The sequence below is a fragment of the Myxine glutinosa genome, chromosome 3 (genome assembly GCF_964187855.1).
Source record: "Myxine glutinosa chromosome 3, kmMyxGlut1.1, whole genome shotgun sequence".
Lineage (NCBI taxonomy): Eukaryota > Metazoa > Chordata > Myxini > Myxiniformes > Myxinidae > Myxine > Myxine glutinosa.
Genome location: NC_136263.1, coordinates 187,747,370 through 187,771,203, shown reverse-complemented (window position 1 = coordinate 187,771,203; position 23,834 = coordinate 187,747,370). Strand labels below are relative to the sequence as shown.

General features: G+C 42.7%; 1 protein-coding gene across 4 annotated transcripts in view; it reads left to right on the top strand.

The window, feature by feature from the left end:
• Positions 1-23,834, top strand: part of LOC137422968 (rap guanine nucleotide exchange factor 1) — a 116,824-nt gene that overhangs the window by 44,463 nt on the left and 48,527 nt on the right. For 3 of the 4 annotated variants that reach the window (XM_068109668.2, XM_078774872.1, XM_078774871.1), the window contains exons 2-8: positions 7,035-7,183; positions 13,387-13,556; positions 18,020-18,182; positions 18,299-18,381; positions 18,943-19,095; positions 19,241-19,355; positions 20,445-20,640. In XM_068109668.2, the coding sequence (XP_067965769.2) occupies positions 7,035-7,183; positions 13,387-13,556; positions 18,020-18,182; positions 18,299-18,381; positions 18,943-19,095; positions 19,241-19,355; positions 20,445-20,640 (1,029 nt within the window). Of the gene's footprint in view, positions 1-7,034; positions 7,184-13,386; positions 13,557-17,997; positions 18,183-18,298; positions 18,382-18,942; positions 19,096-19,240; positions 19,356-20,444; positions 20,641-23,834 lie in introns of those variants that run through there. The other variant, XM_078774873.1, reaches the window with a different exon arrangement.

Sequence of the window (23,834 nt, the reverse complement as noted above, 5' to 3'; positions counted from 1 at the left end):
CTGGAGTTGGACCTGCGGCTGGAGTTGGACCTGCGGCTGGAGTTGGACCTGCGGCTGGAGTTGGACCTGCGGCTGGAGTTGGACCTGCGGCTGGAGTTGGACCTGCGGCTGGAGTTGGACCTGCGGCTGGAGTTGGACCTGCGGCTGGAGTTGGACCTGCGGCTGGAGTTGGAGCTGGAGGTGCGGCTGGGGTTGGTGTTGGAGGTGCGGCTGGGGTTGGTGTTGGAGGTGCGGCTGGGGTTGGTGTTGGAGGTGCGGCTGGAGTTGGTGTTGGAGGTGCGGCTGGAGTTGGTGTTGGAGGTGCGGCTGGAGTTGGAGTTGGAGGTGCGGCTGGAGTTGGAGTTGGATGTGGAGGTGCGGCTGGAGTTTTTTTGTATACTGAATCGAGGCTCGTGAAAGAGCTAACATTTATTTCACAAACAAATCAACCAGACAAACAAAATATACAAAAAGAGGGAGCGGAAGACAAGATGGGGAGAGAAGGGGAAGCACACAACCACAACATTTGAGAGCAGGGAGAAGTGTGGGAGGGAGAGGGCTTGGGGGCAGGAGGCGTGCGAAGGGGAGGGGGGGGGGGGGGGAGGTATAAAACACAAGGGGACCGAAATTAGCGGGGGTAGAAAAGATCAAGGTTTTGGATGGGGGAGGATAAGAGATGGTGGTGAACAGCTGTTTTAAAGACCTGGAGGGTGGAGTGGGATTGAAGAGAGTGAGGGAGTTTGTTCCAGAGGCGGGAGAAAAGAGGAATGAAGGAGTGAAGGTGAGCAGAAAGTCTTGATTTTGGCAGTTTAACCATAAGAGGGTTGCAGGCAGATCTTGTGCGACCTGTAGGAATATTTTGGGGACAGAGCCCAGAGAGGGCTGGGGGGGCAAGGCCAGAGAGGAGTCGGTAGAAGACGGAAAGACCACCAACCTGCCTGCGGTGAGTGAGTGAAAGGCCCTTGGAGTTAGCTTCATCGCGGGAGATTCCAATGATTCTGAACGCTTTGGTTTCAACAGCGTGAAGACGGGCTAGGTGTGAGGCAGGAGCACCAGACCAGAGGGGAGAGCAGTATTCCATAGAGCTGCGGATGAAAGCCTTGTATGTGGTGAGGAGCTCAGGTGTGCCAAGGAAGGACTTCGCATGACGGAGGATGCCCAGTCGGCGACTGGCTTTGGAGGCCAGATTTGAAATGTGGTTTTCCCAGGAAAGGTCATGGCAAATAGTGAGACCCAAAAGCTTGAGTGACAGAACTTCTTGGAGAGGATTATTCAGAAAGTGGATGGGAGGGTTTTCCAGTCGGTCTTTTCGGAGAGACATCGTAAGAGTGTGAGATTTATCAGGATTGAAAGACATGTTCCATTTGTTTGCCCAGTCTGTGATTTTGTCCAGGTCTGCAGAGAGTGAGGAGGCTGCCGACTGCCGATCTGAGGGATGAGGAATGGAGCGACAGAGAGTAGAGTCGTCAGCAAAGAGATAGAGAGGATTTTCAAGAGAGTCAGAGAGATCATTGATGAAGACCAGAAAAAGCACAGGGCCCAGAACACTACCTTGGGGAACTCCAGCCTGAACAGGAAGAGGAGATGAGAGAAACCCATTCAGGGCCACACGTTGACTACGACCAGAGAGGACGTCCACCAGCCATGCGTGGAGATTTCCATGGATACCAAAGGAGGAGAGTTTGGTGAGCAGAGCAGGGTGCCAGACCGTATCGAAGGCACGTGAAATGTCAAGGGAGACGGCTCTAATTTCCTGTTTGGTGTTGAGGACCTCCATCCATTGTTGAGAAAGCAGAAGCAGCATGTCCAGAGTAGAGTGACCAGGTCTGAAAACAAATTGATGATCAGAGATCAAGCCATTGGAGAAGAGGAAAGATTTCATATCTGAAGCAATGATGGATTCCATGACTTTGCTGATAATTGGGAGAAGGCTGATTGGTCTGTAGTTGCTGGGATCTGTTTTTGCACCTTTTTTGTGCAAAGCGGTGATGTTGGCTGATTTCCAAGCAGATGGCAGATGACCTTGAGCAAAAGAGAGGGTGAAGAGAACAGAAAGAGGGAGTGAAAGTGCAGAAGAACATGATTTTAGGACCCGTGGGCTGATGCCGTCAGGACCAGTTGCAGAATCAGAGTCGAGGGTTGCCAGAAACTTTTCCACCTTGTCAGGAGGAAAGGACACAGAGTCCAGGAGCAGCTGGGTACGACTGGGTACGGTGGGTACAGAGAGGGATGGGTTTGGGACACAAGATTTAGAGGCAAACACAGAGTTGAGGCATTCAGCTTTTTCACGTGCGGAGTCAGCCGTTAAGCCGTTTGAGGTGAGGGAGGGGATGGAGGGGGAACAAACACCAGAAACAGATTTGACCAGACGCCACCAGGATTTGGAAGAGGGAGACAGATAAGAGAGTTCGGTCTTGAGAACGGTGTGATATTGTTTCCTGGCTCTCCTGAGGGTGGACACACACTTGTTTCGGGCTTTGTGAAAGGAAATGAGATTTCCTTCCGTTGGATTTGCTTTCCAGGAGACGAAAGCAAGTTGTTTCAGGGCAACAGCCTCACCACAAGATTCCGTGTACCATGGACGGGAGGAAGGGTATGACAACTGAAGACGAGATGGGATAAATCTGGAGTTGGAGGTGCGGCTGGAGTTGGAGGTGCGGCTGGAGTTGGAGGTGCGGCTGGAGTTGGAGGTGCGGCTGGAGTTGGAGGTGCGGCTGGAGTTGGAGGTGCGGCTGGAGTTGGAGGTGCGGCTGGAGTTGGAGGTGCGGCTGGAGTTGGAGGTGCGGCTGGAGTTGGAGGTGCGGCTGGAGTTGGAGGTGCGGCTGGAGTTGGAGTTGGAGGTGCGGCTGGAGTTTGAGTTGGAGGTGCGGCTGGAGTTTGAGTTGGAGGTGCGGCTGGAGTTTGAGTTGGAGGTGCGGCTGGAGTTTGAGTTGGAGGTGCGGCTGGAGTTTGAGTTGGAGGTGCGGCTGGAGTTTGAGTTGGAGGTGCGGCTGGAGTTTGAGTTGGAGGTGCGGCTGGAGTTTGAGTTGGAGGTGCGGCTGGAGTTTGAGTTGGAGGTGCGGCTGGAGTTTGAGTTGGAGGTGCGGCTGGAGTTTGAGTTGGAGGTGCGGCTGGAGTTTGAGTTGGAGGTGCGGCTGGAGTTTGAGTTGGAGGTGCGGCTGGAGTTTGAGTTGGAGGTGCGGCTGGAGTTTGAGTTGGAGGTGCGGCTGGAGTTTGAGTTGGAGGTGCGGCTGGAGTTTGAGTTGGAGGTGCGGCTGGAGTTTGAGTTGGAGGTGCGGCTGGAGTTTGAGTTGGAGGTGCGGCTGGAGTTTGAGTTGGAGGTGCGGCTGGAGTTTGAGTTGGAGGTGCGGCTGGAGTTTGAGTTGGAGGTGCGGCTGGAGTTGGAGCTGGAGCCATGTCTAGAGAACTGTTTAGACGTTATGTGATTGAGGCTGGCTGGCATTGGACAAGGACATCCCAGCAGTGGAGATCCACTTCTAGCCACTCAAAAGTCCAGATGTGGATGAGTGGTCCTGAGGCCAGAATCAATGCAAAACTGAGCCCTTTCCTACTTTTCCTGACTCTGTGAAGAAAGCGAATGCATGTTCATACATGCTGGCAGTTGTGCATTGCTGGCACCAAGCTTCTTGATACATCACGCTACAGAAACTTGAGATAAAGACTGCCTATCCCCCCGCACCTCCCAATCCCCTCTCTGCTTGCTCGCTTCCACATTTATTCAGAGACGTGCAACCTGCCTCTACTGTGGCCAGGAGCTTTGTAATAGGACGAAGCTGCCAATGCTCCACCCTTTTGTGATGGCCATGTTTTTTGTTTCAGTGTTTATACATCTTTGCACAGACTAAGAGTAAAAGACAAGTTCTCCTTGTGGTTGCTTGCCATGAATTCATTTTAATTTATGCACGCTTGCACGGTATTACTATTTGACTTGCATTTGTTTACAGCAGTTAAGATTTGAATATCACAGTTTGAATATATGATTAATGTGTGAAATGAATGTAATTTACTACGGGAATTGATTATGATTGGAGGTAGATTTTGATGAGTTTTTTTTCCATTCGTTCTGCTTTGTTTTTCCTTCTATGCATATCCATGTTGTGATATTGACCTTGATTGTCGTAAATTTGTCAGTCTAAGTCGTAAAGGCCTATATGGCTTCTCAGTTATATTCGTGACTGGTTGCGGCAAGACTCTTAGGTTATTGGGGCTATGGCGCATCTTTGCCGTAGAACATCAATTCGACCTCTGGCATCATGTTACAACTCCCAACTTATGACATATGTCAAGTAGAGTAAATTGGGAATGCATTGGGACACAGGATGCATTGGGACACAGGATGCATTGGGACATCCCCGCGAGAGCAGCTATTCTTAGCTGTTCTCCTACAAGGCAGAAAGCATGTTCAATGACAGTTTACTAATTTACTTAACTTACTCAAACCTTTATTGATCTGATACATGCCCACAACCACTCAACGTGCTCCTAAACAATTTAATGAATATCTTATTCTTTTTTTTTTCTTCTTAATTAATTTATTAACTCATTAAATAATTGTTTAATTACAAATTAGAAAGAATCTGAAAATGCAAAGCCCATCGAAGTCTGCTTTGTATTCGGACTTCTTCTTAAAGATGACGAAAACAGTAAAACAAAAACAAAAAAAACTGATGATTTTAGGCGACCTCGACCTTTTGACCTCAACACAATCGGCTTTTAGCTTTCGATTGGTGAACCAATTCAGTGACCCAATATGCTAATTTAAAAAACTTCAGGTCAATCGAATGAAAATTGACAATTTTATGTGATGAAAAAAAAACAATCGGCTCCCATCTTTTGATTGGTGAATCAATTTTAAAATTTTCAGGTCAATCGGATGAAAATTGACGATTTTATGTGATGCTGACCTTTGACCTTTTGATCTGAAAAAAAACCAATAAGCTCCTATCTTTTGATTGGTGAATCAATTCAGTGACCAATATGCTGATTTTAAAAACTTCAGGTCAATCGGATGAAAATTGAAGATTTTATGTGATGCTGACCTTTGACCTTTTGATCTAAAAAACAACAACAATTGGCTCCCATATTTTGATTGGTGAATCAATTCAGTGATCCAATATGCAAATTTTAAAATTTTCAGATCGATTGGATGAAAATTGGATGAAAATTGACGATTTTATGTGATGCTGACCTTTGACCTTTTGATCTAAAAAAACAAAACAATTGGCTCCCATCTTTTGATTGGTGAATCAATTCAGTGACCCAATATGCTGATTTTTAAAACTTCAGGTCAATCGGATGAAAATTGAAGATTTTATGTGATGCTGACCTTTGACCTTTTGATCTAAAAAAAACAACAATTGGCTCCCATATTTTGATTGGTGAATCAATTCAGTGATCCAATATGCAAATTTTAAAATTTTCAGATCAATTGGATGAAAATTGACGATTTTATGTGATGCTGACCTTTGACCTTTTGATCTAAAAAAAACAACAATAGGCTCCCATCTTTTGATTGGTGAATCAATTCAGTGACCCAATATGCTGATTTTAAAAACTTCAGGTCAATCGGATGAAAATTGAAGATTTTATGTGATGCTGACCTTTGACCTTTTGATCTAAAAAAAACAATCGGCTCCCATCTTTTGATTGGTGAATCAATTCAGTGACCCAATATGCTGATTTTTAAAACTTCAGGTCAATCGGATGAAAATTGAAGATTTTATGTGATGCTGACCTTTGACCTTTTGATCTAAAAAAAACAATCGGCTCCCATATTTTGATTGGTGAATCAATTCAGTGATCCAATATGCAAATTTTAAAATTTTCAGATCAATTGGATGAAAATTGAAGATTTTATGTGATGCTGACCTTTGACCTTTTGATCTAAAAAAAACAATCGGCTCCCATATTTTGATTGGTGAATCAATTCAGTGATCCAATATGCAAATTTTAAAATTTTCAGGTCAATCGGATGAAAATTGAAGATTTTATGTGATGCTGACCTTTGACCTTTTGATCTAAAAAATACAATCGGCTCCCATATTTTGATTGGTGAATCAATTCAGTGACCAAATATGCAAATTCCTAAAATTTCAGGTTAATTTGATGAAAATTAATGATTTTATGTGAGTTTGACCTTTTGACCAAATAACTAATTAGCCTTCTCCATAATCTCATAATAAAGATTTGTTGAAAATTTAATGAGAAATGCTCAAATGGTAAAAAGTTACGGCTCGGACCGATTGTGTAATCAGCGCAACATCAAAATCCGAGTGAGTCTATTTGCAGTTATTTATATAACTTCTAATCATTATGTCTTACTGGATGAATCCTAACTTTCATCAATTTACAAGTAACTAGAATGGCACTTGCTAGAGCGCATACCTCCGCCAGGCTAAACAGTTTCTTTTGTATCCCACTGATAGGCTGGATCTGCATCTGGACCTCAACCAAAATCGAATTGGCTTGTTCTTGTCACACACCCAACTTATCCATCAACTTTTGCCATAATCCGTCCACAACTTTTTGAGATATCCTGCTCACAGACAAAGACAAGGGTGAAAACATAACCTCCATCCACCTTCGGTGGCGGAGATAACCATTGTCTGCGGTGTTTGGTTTATGCGACCCTCACCATGGTGCTGCATTGCTCCAAACGTCCTCCACAAGACGAAGTCATCTGAATGTTGAAACATGAAAAGTAATGTTTTATAATCCTTCAGAAATGAAGACGAGAGTTGTGCTCAATGTTATTCATCACAAAGGAATTTTAGACTTTTTTTTAAACAATCTTTTCCTGTCTTTAAGCCTTACTTTATAAACTTCTAAGGTGTCGTCGAAATCTGCTGCTTACTGGTCACTGCTTGGTGTGTTTGAAATTTGATCGAGGTTGAATGCAGAGCTGTGTCCTTATTTCCTCCACACCAATGACAACAACCCTTTCCTATTCTCCCTTTTCGACTTCATTTAGGACTTCCTTTCGATTCTAATTCCATGTACAACTAATCTCTTGTTCCCTTTGTTCCCTTTCCGACCTGTTCTATCTCTCCCATCAGATGTTCAATCCCCTCGTTCTCAGTTCAGTGCTCTAACCATGAAGATTTTCGACAAATTGCAAGGAGGGCGACCTCGTCGTCCAGCGTCGCTAAGGAAATCCCCGAGGACTTCAGAGGAAAATGTCCCACAGCCATGGCAGAGCCACATGGTAAGTGCTTCTCGTGCGCAGAGTAACAAGTGCTGAACCACATGTTATCGCCATGCAAAATATTAGGCAACAGGAGATGTTCGTTTTGAGATGTTGCTGCGTCACTGTTTAAACGTCCTTCATTCTGTGACAAAGACAGCAGAATATACAACTAAAGTATATAACTTTCCAGGATCTGCTGATCTCATTGCTGCAGTTGGTAGTTTAACAGTTAACTACATTTTTTTCATACTCGTCCTAACCTCTTGAAGTGATTATTTTCTCAATTTTGACGTTTTGCGATGGAAGCAGCTTTCTGGAGGGCAAATGCAATGATTGCAAGTTGATTATTCCCGACATGGAAAACAATGATTTTCCTAAAGTGTTCCTTGTTATCCTCGCCAGATGGTATTTATTGCATGTGGGTCCGTTTCGTAGTTTGTTAGTTTGTCTGTCTGTCTGCACATCATGTGCCAACATTTAGAATGTGAATACATCTATAAAGTATGTACAATTAGAATGTGAGTACGTCTATAAAGTATGTACAATTAGAATGTGAGTACGTCTATAAAGTATGTACAATTAGAATGTGAGTACATCTATAAAGTATGTACAATTAGAATGTGAGTACGTCTATAAAATATGTACAATTAGAATGTGAGTACATCTATAAAGTATGTACAATTAGAATGTGAGTACGTCTATAAAGTATGTACAATTAGAATGTTAGTACGTCTATAAAGTATGTACAATTAGAATGTGGGTACGTCTATAAAGTATGTACAATTAGAATGTGAGTACGTCTATAAAGTATGTACAATTAGAATGAGAGTACGTCAATAAAGTATGCACAATTAGAATGTGAGTCTGTCTAAAAAGTATGTACACTGAGAATGTGAGTACATCTATAAAGTATGTACAATTAGAATATGAGTACATCTATAAAGTATGTACAATTAGAATGTGAGTACGTCTAAAGTATGTACAATTAGAATGTGAGTACGTCTATAAAGTATGTGCAATTAGAATGTGAGTACGTCTATAAAGTATGTACAATTAGAATATGAGTACATCTATAAAATATGTACAATTAGAATGTGAGTACCTCTATAAAGTATGTACAATGATAATGTGTGTACGTCTATAAAGTATGTACAATTAGAATGCGAGTACCTCTATAAAGTATATACAATGATAATGTGTGTTCGTCTATAAAATATGTACAATTAGAATGTGAATACATCTATAAAGTATGTCTCTTCGATGAGCCTTGACCTTGTATCCAAAAGCAAGCAAATAATAAATGCAAACAGTGCATGGTTTTCCCATATTGTTTCACCAGCAGTTTTGTTGATACAAACGGCTTTTCCCCAGAAGAGGCAATCAATATGTCTCTGTTGCAACTCTGAAATATTTTTTATGCTGAGTAAAAGGCGACATTTATCACCGATATACCAATGTAGACATGCAATTATAGTTTTAAAAGCCTTATATGTATTTTGGTAAGTAAACTCGGCTCGGTGGTGTGATGTTTAGAGCGTTTCCTCAGAGTCTGGGAGGTCGACGATTCAGACCTGAGTTTGTCTCGTCTGACAGCCCTGTGTTGTGTGTTGTGTATTCATCTGTATATCACAGTGTGTGAAATGTGTATGTGTAGCAGCTACACTACGATCATTATATCCTGAAAGAAAAAAAACAGCCCTTAATCTTTTTCATGATACTTCACAGATATTTTTGTCCATCAATTTGTACGGCGTAGCCCATTGGGCGAAACCATCGAGAACAGTGTTTTATCCGTCTGTATGTATGTCCTCTCAAACGCATACCAATCAGAGCTGAGGATATGGTCACATGACAGGATGATGTGATTACGTCTGATGTCATTACGGCATACGGCGGCTGACTCTCCAGACTACGCCATTTTGATTGAAATGCCGTTCATGCCGAACATATCGTTGAACCAGTCATATATCACAATCGCCATGCTCTACCTTACGTTTTTCATTCAGTGTGAAACACAAACAAACCGATTGTTAAAATGATCATGAAATATTGAAAGCATCGGCGTTACGGCTCTTCCAACAATACGGTACGGTACGTATAGGCCTTAGGTGTTATGACTCGTCTTCGGACCGCTTTGGACAAATTAAGCCCAGGTTTCTTAATACAGTAGTGTATCGTTTCAGAAGTATCGTTTCCGTAATAATAATAATAATATAGGAAACACAACCATAACGCTTTAATCCCAATGTCGTGAATGGAAAGTTGATGGATTTAAGCGGTGAGTGGTTCATTAATCAATGATATAAGCGGTGTTCGGCACGAATATTAATAACCGAGGAAGTAGGGAATTAGCCTCAGTGTTTTATGATGATATCCTTTTCGAAATAATGATAATGTAACCTTAATATTGTCACGTTCCTGGTGAATTAAAATCGTCCAAGGAAACGGATTGCCGAACAAGCTTTAAACTCCAAGGTGTTCAGTTCAATGGCGGAGTTAATGCGCAAGGGTGGGGGGGGGGGGGGGGGGGGAGGAGGGGGGGAAGAAGAGGCTGAAGAGCTTACCCTCCCGAGCCCCCTGGCAGTCCTCAAACCTGCAATAAATCAACTCAAACGACACAGGATTTAAAATGTACAAATAAATGCCGGCTTTATTAAGAAATGCCGGTAACCAAATGAAACACGATAACACTCAATTCCTAAATTGAGGGACCCTCCACACAGACTTGTGTACAGACAAAAGCAGAAAAATAACTGAAAATAAATGTGTTATTTATGGCACTTATCTCCAATCGCTGGTGTATCTCGTCAAGGATCGTCTGAGGCCTTGGCGGGAAAATTCTCTCATTCGCGCGGGCTTGGCCTCACCATGCGTCCGCTCACTCCTGGCCTCGTCTCGCTGCAGTGAGCAGGCATCGCCTGTCCACTCGTCGTTCTTGCTTGGAAAACCGCAGCTCTTCCTCCTCATGACCACCAGCAAGATGCCGGAACACGGTCGCCCGCGATGAAGCCTCCCTGCGCAAGAGAGAAAAGCGCAACCGTCCACTATGGATCCAGAATCGGCAGCCCAAGGAAGAGAGAGAATGTCCACCAGTGCGTTCCTTTATCGTCCAGCTCTGTGTCATCTGACCAATCAGCGAGTCTTTTCTTACCAGTCCTTTCTGTCAGTCAAACCCCAGACCTCTTCGGGTATGGCTCTTGGCCTGCCCGTTCTGTGTGCTCACCAAGTCGGGGTTGTCAGCGGTAGTGCTTGATGCATGGTTTCCGGTGGTTTTTATTAATCATTGTGGTTAATGGCGATTTCTGGCTATAGTGCGGTGTCAAAAGGAACAAAGGAGAAATTACAGAGGCATTACATACAGGGGATTAATTACCCATAATCCCTCGCTAATTAACAAGCCCCACTTCTCTGATGGGGATGAAGATATGCTCTTCCACGACACATGGTCTACCGGATCCCTACTTATGGTAAATCGAGGTTTCTTATTCTTCACAACAGTCGGAGCACACTAATCTGTACATTCTACCTGGTCTACAATATCACTACCCCCCACAAACATAACAATATTATAGTAAATCTAATCGTAACACTAATCCCTTCGTAGTGACTGCAAACTTACTGGAAGTTAAAATATATCAGTTTTGTGTCTGTTAACGTCATTACGTCTATGATGTCATTACGACGGCTGAGTCCACCGACCAACATTTTAATTTGCAAGTACACCCGCTCACTACGGGAGTGGCAGGAAGTGTCATTCCTCTTTGGGGTATTTAGATTACAGTCGATCTATGGTTGGGTCTCAAGAACATTGGGTGTGTGTTCATTTACCAAGTTTCTTGTGGAGAGATCGCCAAGTGGTTTAAGCATTTGAGCAAGCACTCCATTCAAAACCCTGAGGGAATGGCTGGCTTGGCAGAATGATGTAAGGTAAATGGTAAATGAGCACATTAGCTGCTTGGTAAATGAGCACACCTCCAACCCTTGTGGGGTACATAGATTACAGTAGATCTTCGCTCAGTTCTGTAAGTAAAACTTACTTCACGAATGTCGGAATTCCTCCAAATTTCTTTGTTTAATGTTATAAGCAGCATTAGTGACTGTTTGAATGTGTTTGTGGTTTATAATATTTTACAAGCCCGGCTACTGTTAGCCGCTGTTAGACTTTTGGTTTGTTTTTTTTTCACTTTGCTTTTTAAGGAAATTTTAAATGAAACTTTTCAATTTGTTGAAATTATTTGAACAAGACAAAATAAAATTCTCTCTTACGTGGAGTTTCTTGAGTCTTTCAGTTCAATCACAACAGAATGAAATGAGAAACAACGAATTTGCAGCTTTAAATGTGAACCTCATACAAACAAATGGAAATGCTCGGTCATTAATTGTAAGATTTAAAGTGTAAGATTAAAATTTACTTTTGTAAATTTGTCAAATCTTTTGTCAAATCTGACAATATACTTTTGGTTCTCCTTCAATTACGGTACATGCGTTGCCCCATTAATTAATTGCAATGAAAAACGAAATGCAAATTTTATTAATGAAGTGCAAATTTTATTTATGAAGTGCAAGTTTTATTAATGAACTCCCTCACTCCCTCACTCTCTTCAATCCCATTCCTCCCTCCAGGTCTTTAAAACGGCTGTTCACCACCATCTCTTATCTTCCCCAATCCAAAACCTTGATGTTTTCTACCCCCGCTAATTTCACCCCAAATCCACTTTTTTGAGGTGCCGACTTCTTTCCTGGAAGTCCTTGGTGCCGTTGCGTTTTATACCTATCCTGCCTCCCCCCAGGCCCTCTCCCTCCCACACATCTCCCGATGTCCCTGCTCTCAAATGCTGTGTTTGTGTGCTTCCTCCCCTTCTATCCCCATCTTGTCGACCGCTCCCCTTTTTATATACTTTGTTTGCTTGTTTGTTTGATTTGTTTGTTTGATAAATGTTAGCTCTTTCACGAGCCTCGACTCTGTATACAAAAAACAACAAAAAACAAACAAACGTATCTTATGCTTTATGGGATACAAAACTTAAACTGTTCAGCCTGGTGGAGGTGTGCACTCCACTGAGTGCCATTCTCGTTTAAAGTCTGCAACAATGTGGTGAGAGGGAGCTGTCCTCTTCAAAGTACTCTGAATGAATGAATGAATGATCGTTTTAAGGCCATTTTCCCCGCTAGAGCAGGGGTTGGCCTTGCGGGCCCCATGACAATCATGGTTCCCTGTTTGAGGCAATGTTTTATGGCCGGATGCCCTTCCTGGCGCCAACCCTTGGTCGCCTCTTAGGATGCGCAGGGATACGGTGCACCTATTCTAAGCCGGGGTACACACCGGGATCATTCATCCCAGCAAGCTGGTACTCAATTTGCCGACCTCGGAAGGATGACAGGCTGAGTCAACCCCCCTGGTGTTAATGTAGCGATCGACCGGGATTCGAACCCAGGATCCTAGGATCCCAAGCCGGCACCCTAATCGCTAAGCCAACACCAGGCTTTCTTCAAAGTACTCTCCTGAAGTATAAATGTGAAGTGTTCTTCTAACTTCTAAACGCATATTGGTAGTTTTAAAGTCATCTCATTTCAATTTTCGAAGAGATGAACTTGTAAAATGGGTCGTGATGTCCAGATGTCTGTCCATCCATCCATCCGTCCGTCCGTCCTTCCTTCCAGTCATCAATCCATCTGTTAACTTTTTGCTATTTTTGTTACTCCTCCCTTACCACCCAGCTGATTGTTCTGAAACTTCACACATGAATACAAGAAAGTAGCTCGCACAACTGCTCACGCTTCGATTTTTCGATTTTGGATTGTGGGGATTCCCAGAGGGGGGTACCCCCTCAAACTTCGGATCCCTACTCATCCCATATTTCCCAACCAATTGCTCTAAAACCCTATACAGCCCTTCTACTCGACATGATCGCTCGGTTTTAAGATTTTTCGATTTCGTATCAGGGGGACTCCAAGGGGATCAGCAGGGTTTTCCCAGAGGGTCATCCTGAATCAGCAGAGATCTGAACTACAACCTCAAGAGATGACCGTCAGTCAGCCCACTCAGGGGCCCAAAAGTCAGCCTACTTTCTTGTTTTTTTGGACCACGTACAAAACTGCGACACATATATTTGCTGGGCGCATGCATGCCTGCGTTGGGCTGTATGTGCATACCTATCTTCCCTTTTGATATTTTTCAGTAAGCACAGCACAAACCTTCACTTTTCCCCCCTCTGTTGCAGTGTCAAGGTGCACAAAGACTACTTGAGGCAGAACGTGAGGCAGTCGCTAGTTTGAAGTATCTGCGACAGGTAGCTGGAAAAGGTGTTGCGGAGTTGCTGCCAATGTCTGCCAGCCGCATGTTGGAATGCATGCTGGCCTTACAGCAGGCACTTTTGCAGTCTAATGACAGGTGTGCAAATGCACAACATTACCCTTTTTCTTGGTAAATGCTTTCACCAAATGACTGTCACGAGCCTGTTGTTCTTTATTTATTTATCTTTCTCTCTCTGTCTGAATGTGTTGATTGGTTAGATTGTCTGACTTGGCTTTACATGTGTTTTCTGTTTCAAAGTGCTGTGTCAGTATAGAAGACATTAATTAATTTTGCAGATTTATATATTGTACACACACACACACACACACACACACACACACACACACACACACACACACACACACACACGTATATATATATATATATATTTAGCGAGAATCTCTCGCTCTCTCGCGCTCTCTCGCTCTCGCTCTCGCCCTCTCTCGCTCTCTCGCGCTCTCTCTGTTCCTTATGCACAGCTGTGTCTTTAAAGCTACAATCTCTATATTCAGAGTACAGATCTACAAATTTGTGTGGGAAGTAACATGGGCTATGTGGATGGCCTCGGAGGCTCTTTTGAGGCCAAAGTGACCAATTTAGCAATTTCTGACAGGATGACCAATGTCTGTCTTCGACTGACTCCTCCCCAGCCTAACTCCCCCAGCTCTGTCTGTGCTCTGTCCCCAAAATATTCCTGCAGGACGCACACCATTTGCCAGCAACCTTCTTCTGGTGAAACTGCCAAAATCAAGATTCTCTGCTCACCTTCACTCTTTCATTCCTCTTTTCTCCCGCCTCTGGAACAACCTCCCACACTCTCTTCAATCCCACTCCTCCCTCCAGGTCTTTAAAACAGCTGTTCACCACCATCTTTTATCTTCCCCCATCCAAAACCTTGATCTTTTCTACATCCGGTAATTCACACCCAATAATTTGTATGGGGCTCAAATTCACCTTTTTCAAATTCCGTTTTCTTTCCTGAAAATCCTAGTAGTGTCCATCTTGTTTATCCTGTGTACCCCTCCACAGATCTTCCAATGTCCCTGTTCTCTACTGTTGCTGTGATTCCCTCTCTCCCCCTCTTGTTTCCGCTCCCTCTATTGTATGTTCTGTGCTTAACTCTTACACGAGCTTCAACTTGGTATACAAAAAAAAAATTGATCTCAAATTGAAAACGCCGGATTTTTTTGAATGCAACACAATTGACCTTTTTAAGTCAATGAAATAATTTAAATCGAGAGGTTAACTTAAACTTTTCCTGTCACTGGCGAAAGGTACTTTTGCTAGAATTTATATAGATGCTCTTTCTCGAAAATTCCTTATATATATAAGGAGTGAAGCCAATTGGTACTATACTGTTGCTGTGGCTTTTTCACAATACTTCTCTACCTCGCTCTATCTCTCCTGTCTTTTCTTCACTCTCCACCCACTTCCACCTTTATGACATCTCTATTCATACAGTCTTTAACCACGGTCTACCCACTTCTTCTCCTACCTCACACTTTCCACGTGTCTGCTCTCTTTGATAGTCAATCTTCCTCCGTCCTCACCAAGTGCCCAGTCCACTTCAACTGGCTTTTTACTAATTTTGCCACCAAACTAGACTTCATATTCCAATCTTCTTCCGCAGTTCATCCATCTTCCTTTACCTCCCACAACCATCCTGACACACAGTTGTTCTCACTAATGTGTAGCTGCCATTGTTTCTGCTCTGTCAATGCTATCATCTCCAAACCGTTTTGGTATGCCAGCGTGAAACACAAAGTCAGGACTTTCCCTTACAGCTTCCTTGATATCTTCCTGTCTGTCATAACTCCGTCCACTGTCCTCCATGCATCCGCACCCACTTGTATCCTCCTCCGTGCCTGTGACTCCGAACGACCATCTCCTGTTACTGTTACATCGATGTACACAAAGATATTCCCCTGCCTAATCTCCTTCCCCTCTAAACTGATGTTCAATCCCTCCCATTGCTGTCCAATGCATATCTCCTCCGTCTTCTTCAGATTCATCCTCAGCCATGCTTTTTGAACACCTCCTTCCACTCCTCCAGCATTTCTTGCATTTCCTGTTTGCTCTCCACTACCACTGCCAGATTATATGCACACAATATCTTCATGAGGATGTCTTTCATGCTGACCTTCCTGCTGATCAGCTGCATCATTATAATGAGCATTATCGGGCTATGCGTACTTCCCTGTCTCAAACCAATATTAACTCAAATGCCTCTGACATCCCAGGTCCAAGCACTACTCTTCCGTTCGTTACCTTCCACCATCTTAACTTTCACTTTCTTCACTCCCACCTATCTCAACGTCACCATAACCATCTCTCTTGGGACCATCTCGTAAGCCTTCTCAAGGTCCACAAATCTTAGTACCATATCCCCTTGCATCTCCAACCTTTTCTCTACCAACTTTTTCAGTGTAAACATCCCATACATCGTCCCTCTTCTCTTTCAAAACCAATACATGTTGTTATTCACCTATCTCCTTCTCCACACGCTTCTGTATCCTCGCATCCAGGATTCTTTCAAGTAGCTTCATAAAATGACTTAGAAGTTTGATTCGTCGGTACTTCCCTGGATCTTGTGGGTTTACCCTTTCTCGCCTATCTTGGTACAATTAGAATGGTCCTCCACTCCTCCGGAATCTTATCTTCTCTTATACATGTATTCAACAGCCTCTGTGTCCAACTGCCTCTAATCGCTCCTACCACACCAAACATCTCCTCATGTACTCATAAATTCTTGGTGCTCTCCCCTTCTTCCTCCTCTTTAATGCTGTCCACACCGCCATCTCCATAGTCTCCACTACTTCCTCATACATATCTCAGTAGCTCCAGTTCGTCTTCTTTTTCTCACTCGTTCAGAAACTTCATGAAGTAGTCTTCCCATACCTTCAGCACTGCCTCCCTCTCTGTCACTAACTTCCCGTCTTCATCATTGATCGCCATCCTTTGCTTCATGTTTTTACCATCCTCATTTCTATCTCGAGCTATTTTGTAGATAATCTTCTCACCATCCTCATCTAATTTACTGTATAAATCCACTTTCATATCATTCCTTGCCTTATCCACAGCTCTATTTGCTGCTTTCTTTTTCTTTCCAGCAAGTGCAGCAACGCTGCATCCAGTTGTCCTCCCATATCCTTGATCTTATCTATCCTCTTCCAACCATGCTTCTTCTCTCAGACTGCCTTGGCTACTTCCTTCTGCCGTCACACCTGGTTTATATTTCATGACCTTCCACCCTTTCCTAGAATATATCACCTCTTAACTGGATGGGTAACCATGAACCCCTGTGCCACAACAGCACTTCCTGCAAGAGTGCTGAGCAACAGGTGGTGCCTGCCATGCATGCAATATCTCTAAATTGCAACCGGGGAAAAAACTATCAAAATCGATGCACATTCTGCTTCATTTGTCTTTTATAGACCACAGTAGGATTAGGGAAAAACAGTTTGATGCTCAGGTGAGCAAATGCAATACTGAATGGTGGCAATCGAGTCGTAGTTTTTCATCCAAAGCGTCAATCAATTCCTTATGAAGTACTTTTAATTTAGAAGCGAAATCTCAAAATCTTTACAAAAAAAGGAAGAGGCAAGCAAAGAATAAACTTTCACGATTGAACTCATCCGAAGAATACTTCATCGCCAAAGGTCTTCATCCTTATAATTCACCTTTGTTGCACTTTGTTAAAAGAGGTGCAAGGTTAGATTTGGTAAGAAATTAAAGCAGGAACCTTTTAATGTTTGGCTTTAAAGGTTTTCAACAATATTTTAAAATCTATATGTTGGAGTATCGGGAGCTAGTTATTTGTTTTGTGAATTGGAGTGGTCTGTTTTGATGGAGTTAGATGAACTGTCCATCTAATGGGTAGAACTCGGACGGATGGACGCACGCACGCCTCCTTTTATATTACATAGTGAAACTTTTATAGTGTATAAAAGTGTAATTTCTTCCCTTAACCTATATGGTAATTTTGGAAATAAATCCCATTGTTATTGTGTGGACATTATTGCATTTATCGAAGGTGAGTTGAAGGATGAGGCATTTGAAATTGTTGTTGTTTCGTATGCAGCCTGTGGCTGCCGGTTGCATCATTTTGCTGGAAGCGCGGCTGTGCCGATGATGCAGTTCCCCGTTACCAGTAATCTGGTACTCATTTTGCCGACCTTGGAAGGATGACAGGCTGAGTCAACCCACCTAGTATTTATTATTTCAACGGCACGACAGGGTCTCATAGTCAGGACCCTAAGATCTCAAGCCAGCCACCTTAACCGTTAAGCCAACACCAGGCTTACGGCATTTGTAGTGTATCGACTATAAAGGATAAATATGGTTGATGGGTATTCATCTCCCAACAGAGCTTTACCCTGCTATTGATGACTGTATGATGACTATTTCTAGAAAAAGCAAACAATGTGAATTATTATGAGCTTTGTCTTAACATTTTAGTGATAATTTCTTTCATGTTTTTTTCTTCTTTTTCTTCCTCTTCTTCTTTTTTTCATTTTTTTTTTCCCCACTTTTTGAGGCTTTTTCCATGTCCGTTTCAGCGCCGAGCAGCTGAAGTCTCAAAATCAAATTCTGCAGCAAGTGGCCGAGCTTGTGTACTGGGCCGACCAGGCGTTGCTGGGGTTAGTACCAACTGGACAGAACCAGCCAACCTTGGACAAATCTCCACCGGTGGTGATTGAAACCTTGATCCGCAGGGTGCAGGTATTGTATGGTTGGCTGCTTGTGTGTGGCATGGCACCAGTCTATCATGGTTGTGTAATGTTTGCTCTCGGGTATTTTTTACATGAGGCCTGATACAGGCTGTTCTTCGCTTTCAGGATCTTGTGAATCTTTCCATGAAGAACTTGCAGAGACCATGTGGCTCAGCCACCTTGCCTATCACGGTGACGTCACCAGATGGGTGAGACATTGCTTTGATTCTGCTTCAGATGAAACTTGTGATGTCATGACAACAAATGCCAAAACACTTGAGTGGTAAAATATTTATATTAATTGAGAACACGTTATTTAATGATGTACACGTGACCCTCCATATTCTTGAGGGTTACGTTCCTGGAAAACCTCGCGAATGCAGAATTTACGAATACAGATAACTTGGTTTAATGGGAAAAGAGGGTTAGGTTCCTGGGTTAGGCTGAACATGGAGAGGAAATGGTAAATGTTTAAAACGATGATTAAAATAAATAAATTACAATATATAGCCTGGTGTTGGCTTAGTGGTTAGGGTGCCGGCTTGGGATCCTAGGATCCTGGGTTTGAATCCCGGTCGATTGCTGAATTAACACCAGGGGGGTTGACTCAGCCTGTCATCCTTCTGAGGTCGGCAAATTGCAAAGTCGCGAGTAATGGAGGTCGCTGGGTCATGAATTAGCAATTGGTGTACATTTACCAATTCGTGAATACATGGAACTCTCGGATGCAGAACTCGCGAATACTGTACTGTTATCTTTGCATTTCGCAGAGAGCATGGCTCTTCACAGACGTGCGAGCAGACAAATGGCCTTCCCTCCAGCTCTTCCCCTGTCTGCACACCAACAGCCGACTCAGAAATCAGCCCACCTGCCAAACCACCTCACCCTGGCTTATATGACATCAACACAGCACTTGCAAACAGGTATGAGAACATCTCTTAAACATCAATGAATGTTTGTCTCTTTATGTTATGCATTCATGTGCTTTCGCAATTTTATTTACATATGTATGGTTTCGATTTGTTTTACTTTGCATGTTTAATTGATTTTTTTTTTTTTGCCCATCAGGGCCTCAAGTCCTCCAGAACTTCCACCCAAGATGCGACATACTATTGCAGGCAATACGCCAGTCGCTGTCGTCGCACCAATGTGCCGCCAAACTACCGCATCATTCAATAGTGCCGTGCGTATTCCACGAACAACCCACCATGTTAAACCTTCAACTGTTTTTCCCAATTTTTTTTTTTTAACTTTCTGCAATGACTGTCCCAGGGGGATTCTTGGATTTTTAATGTGAAATAAATCTTATAATCAGGCAAGATTAGTTGAAATGAGAATTGATTGTTGATATATTTAATTGATACTCGTGTTAATGTCATTACCGAATTTATGTCAAAACAGATGCATATGTGACTACACGTTCAGCAAATTACTGAGCTATTATTTATTTTGTATTCTCATCTTGAACAAGTGGAAACAGAAATCATAAAGGGAGGAGGGCATTAAGATAATGATGTAAGGTGGGAGTTAGGAAGATTGGGAGTGGGGTGGGGGGATTTGGGAGGGAAGAGGGGGGGGGGGGGGGGACACAAAATTGCACCACTTTTACCTCCGCCACCGAAGGTGGATGGAAGTTATGTTTTCACTCCTGTCTGTTTGTCTGTGAACAAGATATCTCAAAAAGGTATGGACGGATTTGGACGAAACTTGGTGGACCGGTTGGGTGTGCGACAAGGACGATTGATTTTGGTGAAGATCTGAATATGGATTCGGATATGAGAATTATTTAATTTTCAAGTGATTCCTCACCATTGAGAGATCGGGCAAAAAGCGATACATAGCACCATATCTCAAAAAATTATGGACTAGTTATGATTAAACTTGGGGGATGTGTTGGTTGGGTGACAAGGACAAGCTGATTTGATTTTGGTTCAGGCCCGAATCCAGATCCGGAATCCAGATCAGTGGGATAGAAAACATAAACTGTTCAGCCTGGCGGAGGTATACGCTCTACCGAGCGCCGTTCTAGTTGCATTTGTGACATGTTGATGACCACGAATGGCAACACAAATCACAATATTCACATGCAGTATTCATTTTTGTACAACAAACAGAGAAACTAACCAATGAATGCCATATTTATCCTCAAGCTTCCATTCTCATCAAAAGATGGTACTAGTTACCACACGTACGTTCCCAATATTTTCCTAGTGTTTACATTATTTATCATGAGCTTTATCCTCGAGATGATCAAAGCTATCAATGGTTGCAGGATGGAGGTTGGCTGGAAAGCAACATGGAGGGCCGGCGGCGCTTTTCTGGAGGTAGTCGTTCATATGGAGGTGAATCGCCTTCACGGCTGTCTCCCGAGCGCCCTGCCTGCAAGCTCAGTCGCTCTGAGGAGTTGTTGCATGGAGTTCAGGGCAGTGGCAGCCCCCACTCTCTCACAGCCAGCACAGAAACCGTTGGTACATGAGCATCTCAACTTGTCTGTGTCTTGGAGACCTCCATAAATGCATTGTCAAAAAAATGGCAATTTTGTTGTTACAAATTGGATTAGCAAAATAAGCTGATGAACAAAAACAGACTTGTTATCTATGTATTAAAGCAGCCGGATTTCTCCCTCCGTCCGTATGTCCCTCTGTCTGTCAGGCTGCATCATTAAAGCATTATGTCTAGTGGAATGCCTCTTCGGCCGTGTACATTATCCTGGCATCCAGCACTCGACTTGTCCCATCACTTCGCTGACGGCAGTTGAACACCACCTTGCATATAATGTGAACCTTGGTGTCTGTCCATGCATTTACCTGTCTCCCGTATATGGCGGCAGCTTCCCTTGCTATGCTTGGAAAGCTGCACACGCAGGCAAAGCTCAACATTCACTTTTTTATTGTCCCTTCCAGTAATCTTTAAAATTAACATGAACATTTGGATTAAAGTAGATTTGACACAGATCTTCATGGAGTAACACACAATTTAAAATATCTATGCTTTGCCCTCTTTTGAGACAAATCCAATCTCCACAGCCTGATGTTGCACCACCACTTTGTGGTGAGCGGTATAATTAGCTCAGAGCTCTGGCTCTGATTGGAACCAAGAGTGCAACACAATTAAACTTTTTGAAGTAAATGAAATAATTTAAATTGATAGATTTACTTTAAACTTTTCCCGTCACTGGGGACACATACTTTTGCTTGCTTTTCCCTTCAATGGGGATGGGTACTTTTGCTATTAACCCATATATCTAACTCTACCTAATGTCCGTAGGCAACAGGCCTATTACCAGATGCAAGGCATAGGGAATAGGGATGATGGATTTAGTAAGATGGAAGTGTCGTAAGATGTGGCGTTATGTCTGGGATGTCATTACGACATTACGTCTTGAGCTAGGATAGGCCTTTACAGTGGTGTATCATTCATAACTTGATGAGAATGGCATTTTACAACTTGAAAACAAACAAAAATGGTGCAATGTCTGATAACTTTTTTTTTGTATACTTAGTTGAGGCTCATATTAGAGCTAGTACTCACTTTGTACACTGAACGGATCAGGATGCAACGGGTGAAGGAGGGGGGGGGGGGGAGGGGGAGTAGGGGACACTGACAGCAGAGTTGAAGGACAAGATAGAGGGAGCATAAAAATAATTCATAAAATTAGTTTTTGGTGAATAAGTGTGCGTGTTAATAAACTTGAAGCTGGGTTGTTATCAGCCAACAAAATATTTATGGAATAAAAAAATTGCAAATATTGACTGAAAATTAACTATATCACTGCACTGTAACATATATATATATATATATATATATATATATATATATATATATATATATATATATATATATATACTATATATATATGTATATATATATATATATATATATATATATGTATATATATGTATATATATATGTATATATGTATATATATATGTATATATATATATATGTATATATATGTATATGTATATATATGTATACGTATATATATGTATACGTATATATATGTATATATATGTATATATATATATATATATATATATATATGTATATATATATGTATATATATATATATATATATATATATATATATATATATATATATATATATATATATATATATATACACACAGACTTGGCATTTAATATGGAATATTTTTTTTGTGGGGGTGAACTTACTTTTCAAGATGTCTCAGAACCAAAAGTTCATTGGAATTATGTTGAAATTATTCTAGATTTTGTTAATGTGACCTTTAAAAGAAACAAAAAATACATTTGACATTTCGAAATAAATAAATTCATCCTTGAAAGTGATGTAAACTGATATCGAACTCAATTCATGGACAGTACTGTGTTAAACTTCTGTACGTTTTCCAGAAGTATCTCTTTATTTTGCACAATAGCCAAAAAATTTTTAAACAAAAGTTAAATTAAGACTGGGGTTACGGACAGTAAAATTACAGTTCAGTACTTCGTGTAACCCCCATGAGCATTCAGGAGAGCACGTACACGTTGAGGCACGCTGTTCACGAGATTTGCCAAGGTTTGGACAGGAATCGCTTGCCATGCAGTGACAATAGCCTGCTGCAATTCACGCACAGAGGTCGGCTGCTGGTCCAAGTGGTCGATTTGACGCGTTAATTGTGCCCACAAGTTCTCTATCAGTTTCATATCCGGGGACATGGCAGGCCACTCTCCATATGCTCTACACCACGGTCAGCAAGAAAGTGTTGGATCATGCGAGCACGATGAGGCCGTGCATTGGCATCTTGGAAGACAAAGTTTCCTCGAAAGACTGCATGAGCAAATGGAAGCAATGTTTCTTCCAGAATGGCCTTGTACTTGAACTGATTCAGGTTTCCATTCAGAACAACCAGGTCAGTTTTGCCCCCTGCATGAAAAGCAGCCAAAACGGTCACCCCACCACCTCCAGCTTGGACTCTTGGCACTATACAATCTTTGTTGTAGGCTTCATGCACTTGTCTGCGCACTTGGACGCGGCCATCTTGACGATAGACCAGAAATCTAGACTCGTCAATGAAGATCACGTGATTGCAGTGTCCTGGCTGCCATTGACGGTGCTCTCTGGCCCACTGCAATCGGCGTTGACGGTGTTGTCTGGTCAGGCGTGGCTTTCTCAGGGGACGCCTGGCACGATAGCCTGCTTGAACCAGTCGTTGGTTGACTAGCCTTCTGGATACAGGCACATTTGTCAGTTGCTGCCACTCAGCCCTAAGCCGATTAGCTGACTTGGTACGGCCATTGCGGACTAACCAGTGCAGCTGGCGATCATCCCTCCTTGTGGTTCTGCGGGGACGTCCTGGCCTCGGTATTGGAGTAGGGACACCCCTCTGAGCATTTAGTTTCAGGATCTTTGACACCTGACCTTGAGTGATGCCATACTGCCGAGCAATAGCACGCTGTTTCATGCCGTAATTTCGTAAAGCCACCACTCCATGACAAACAGCATTGTCGAGTTGACGGACCATCTCCAGAGGAAGCGGCAATAACTTTTGGAGACGTGCAGCAGTTGTTTTCCACTGATACAGAACGCAACACCCCTTGTATACCCGACTGTGAAGCCAATCATGAAATGCACCTGTCCGTACATTTTGCCACGCCACCTGTGATATAATCCTGTTGTTGACTTCTTGCTGCGACAGAC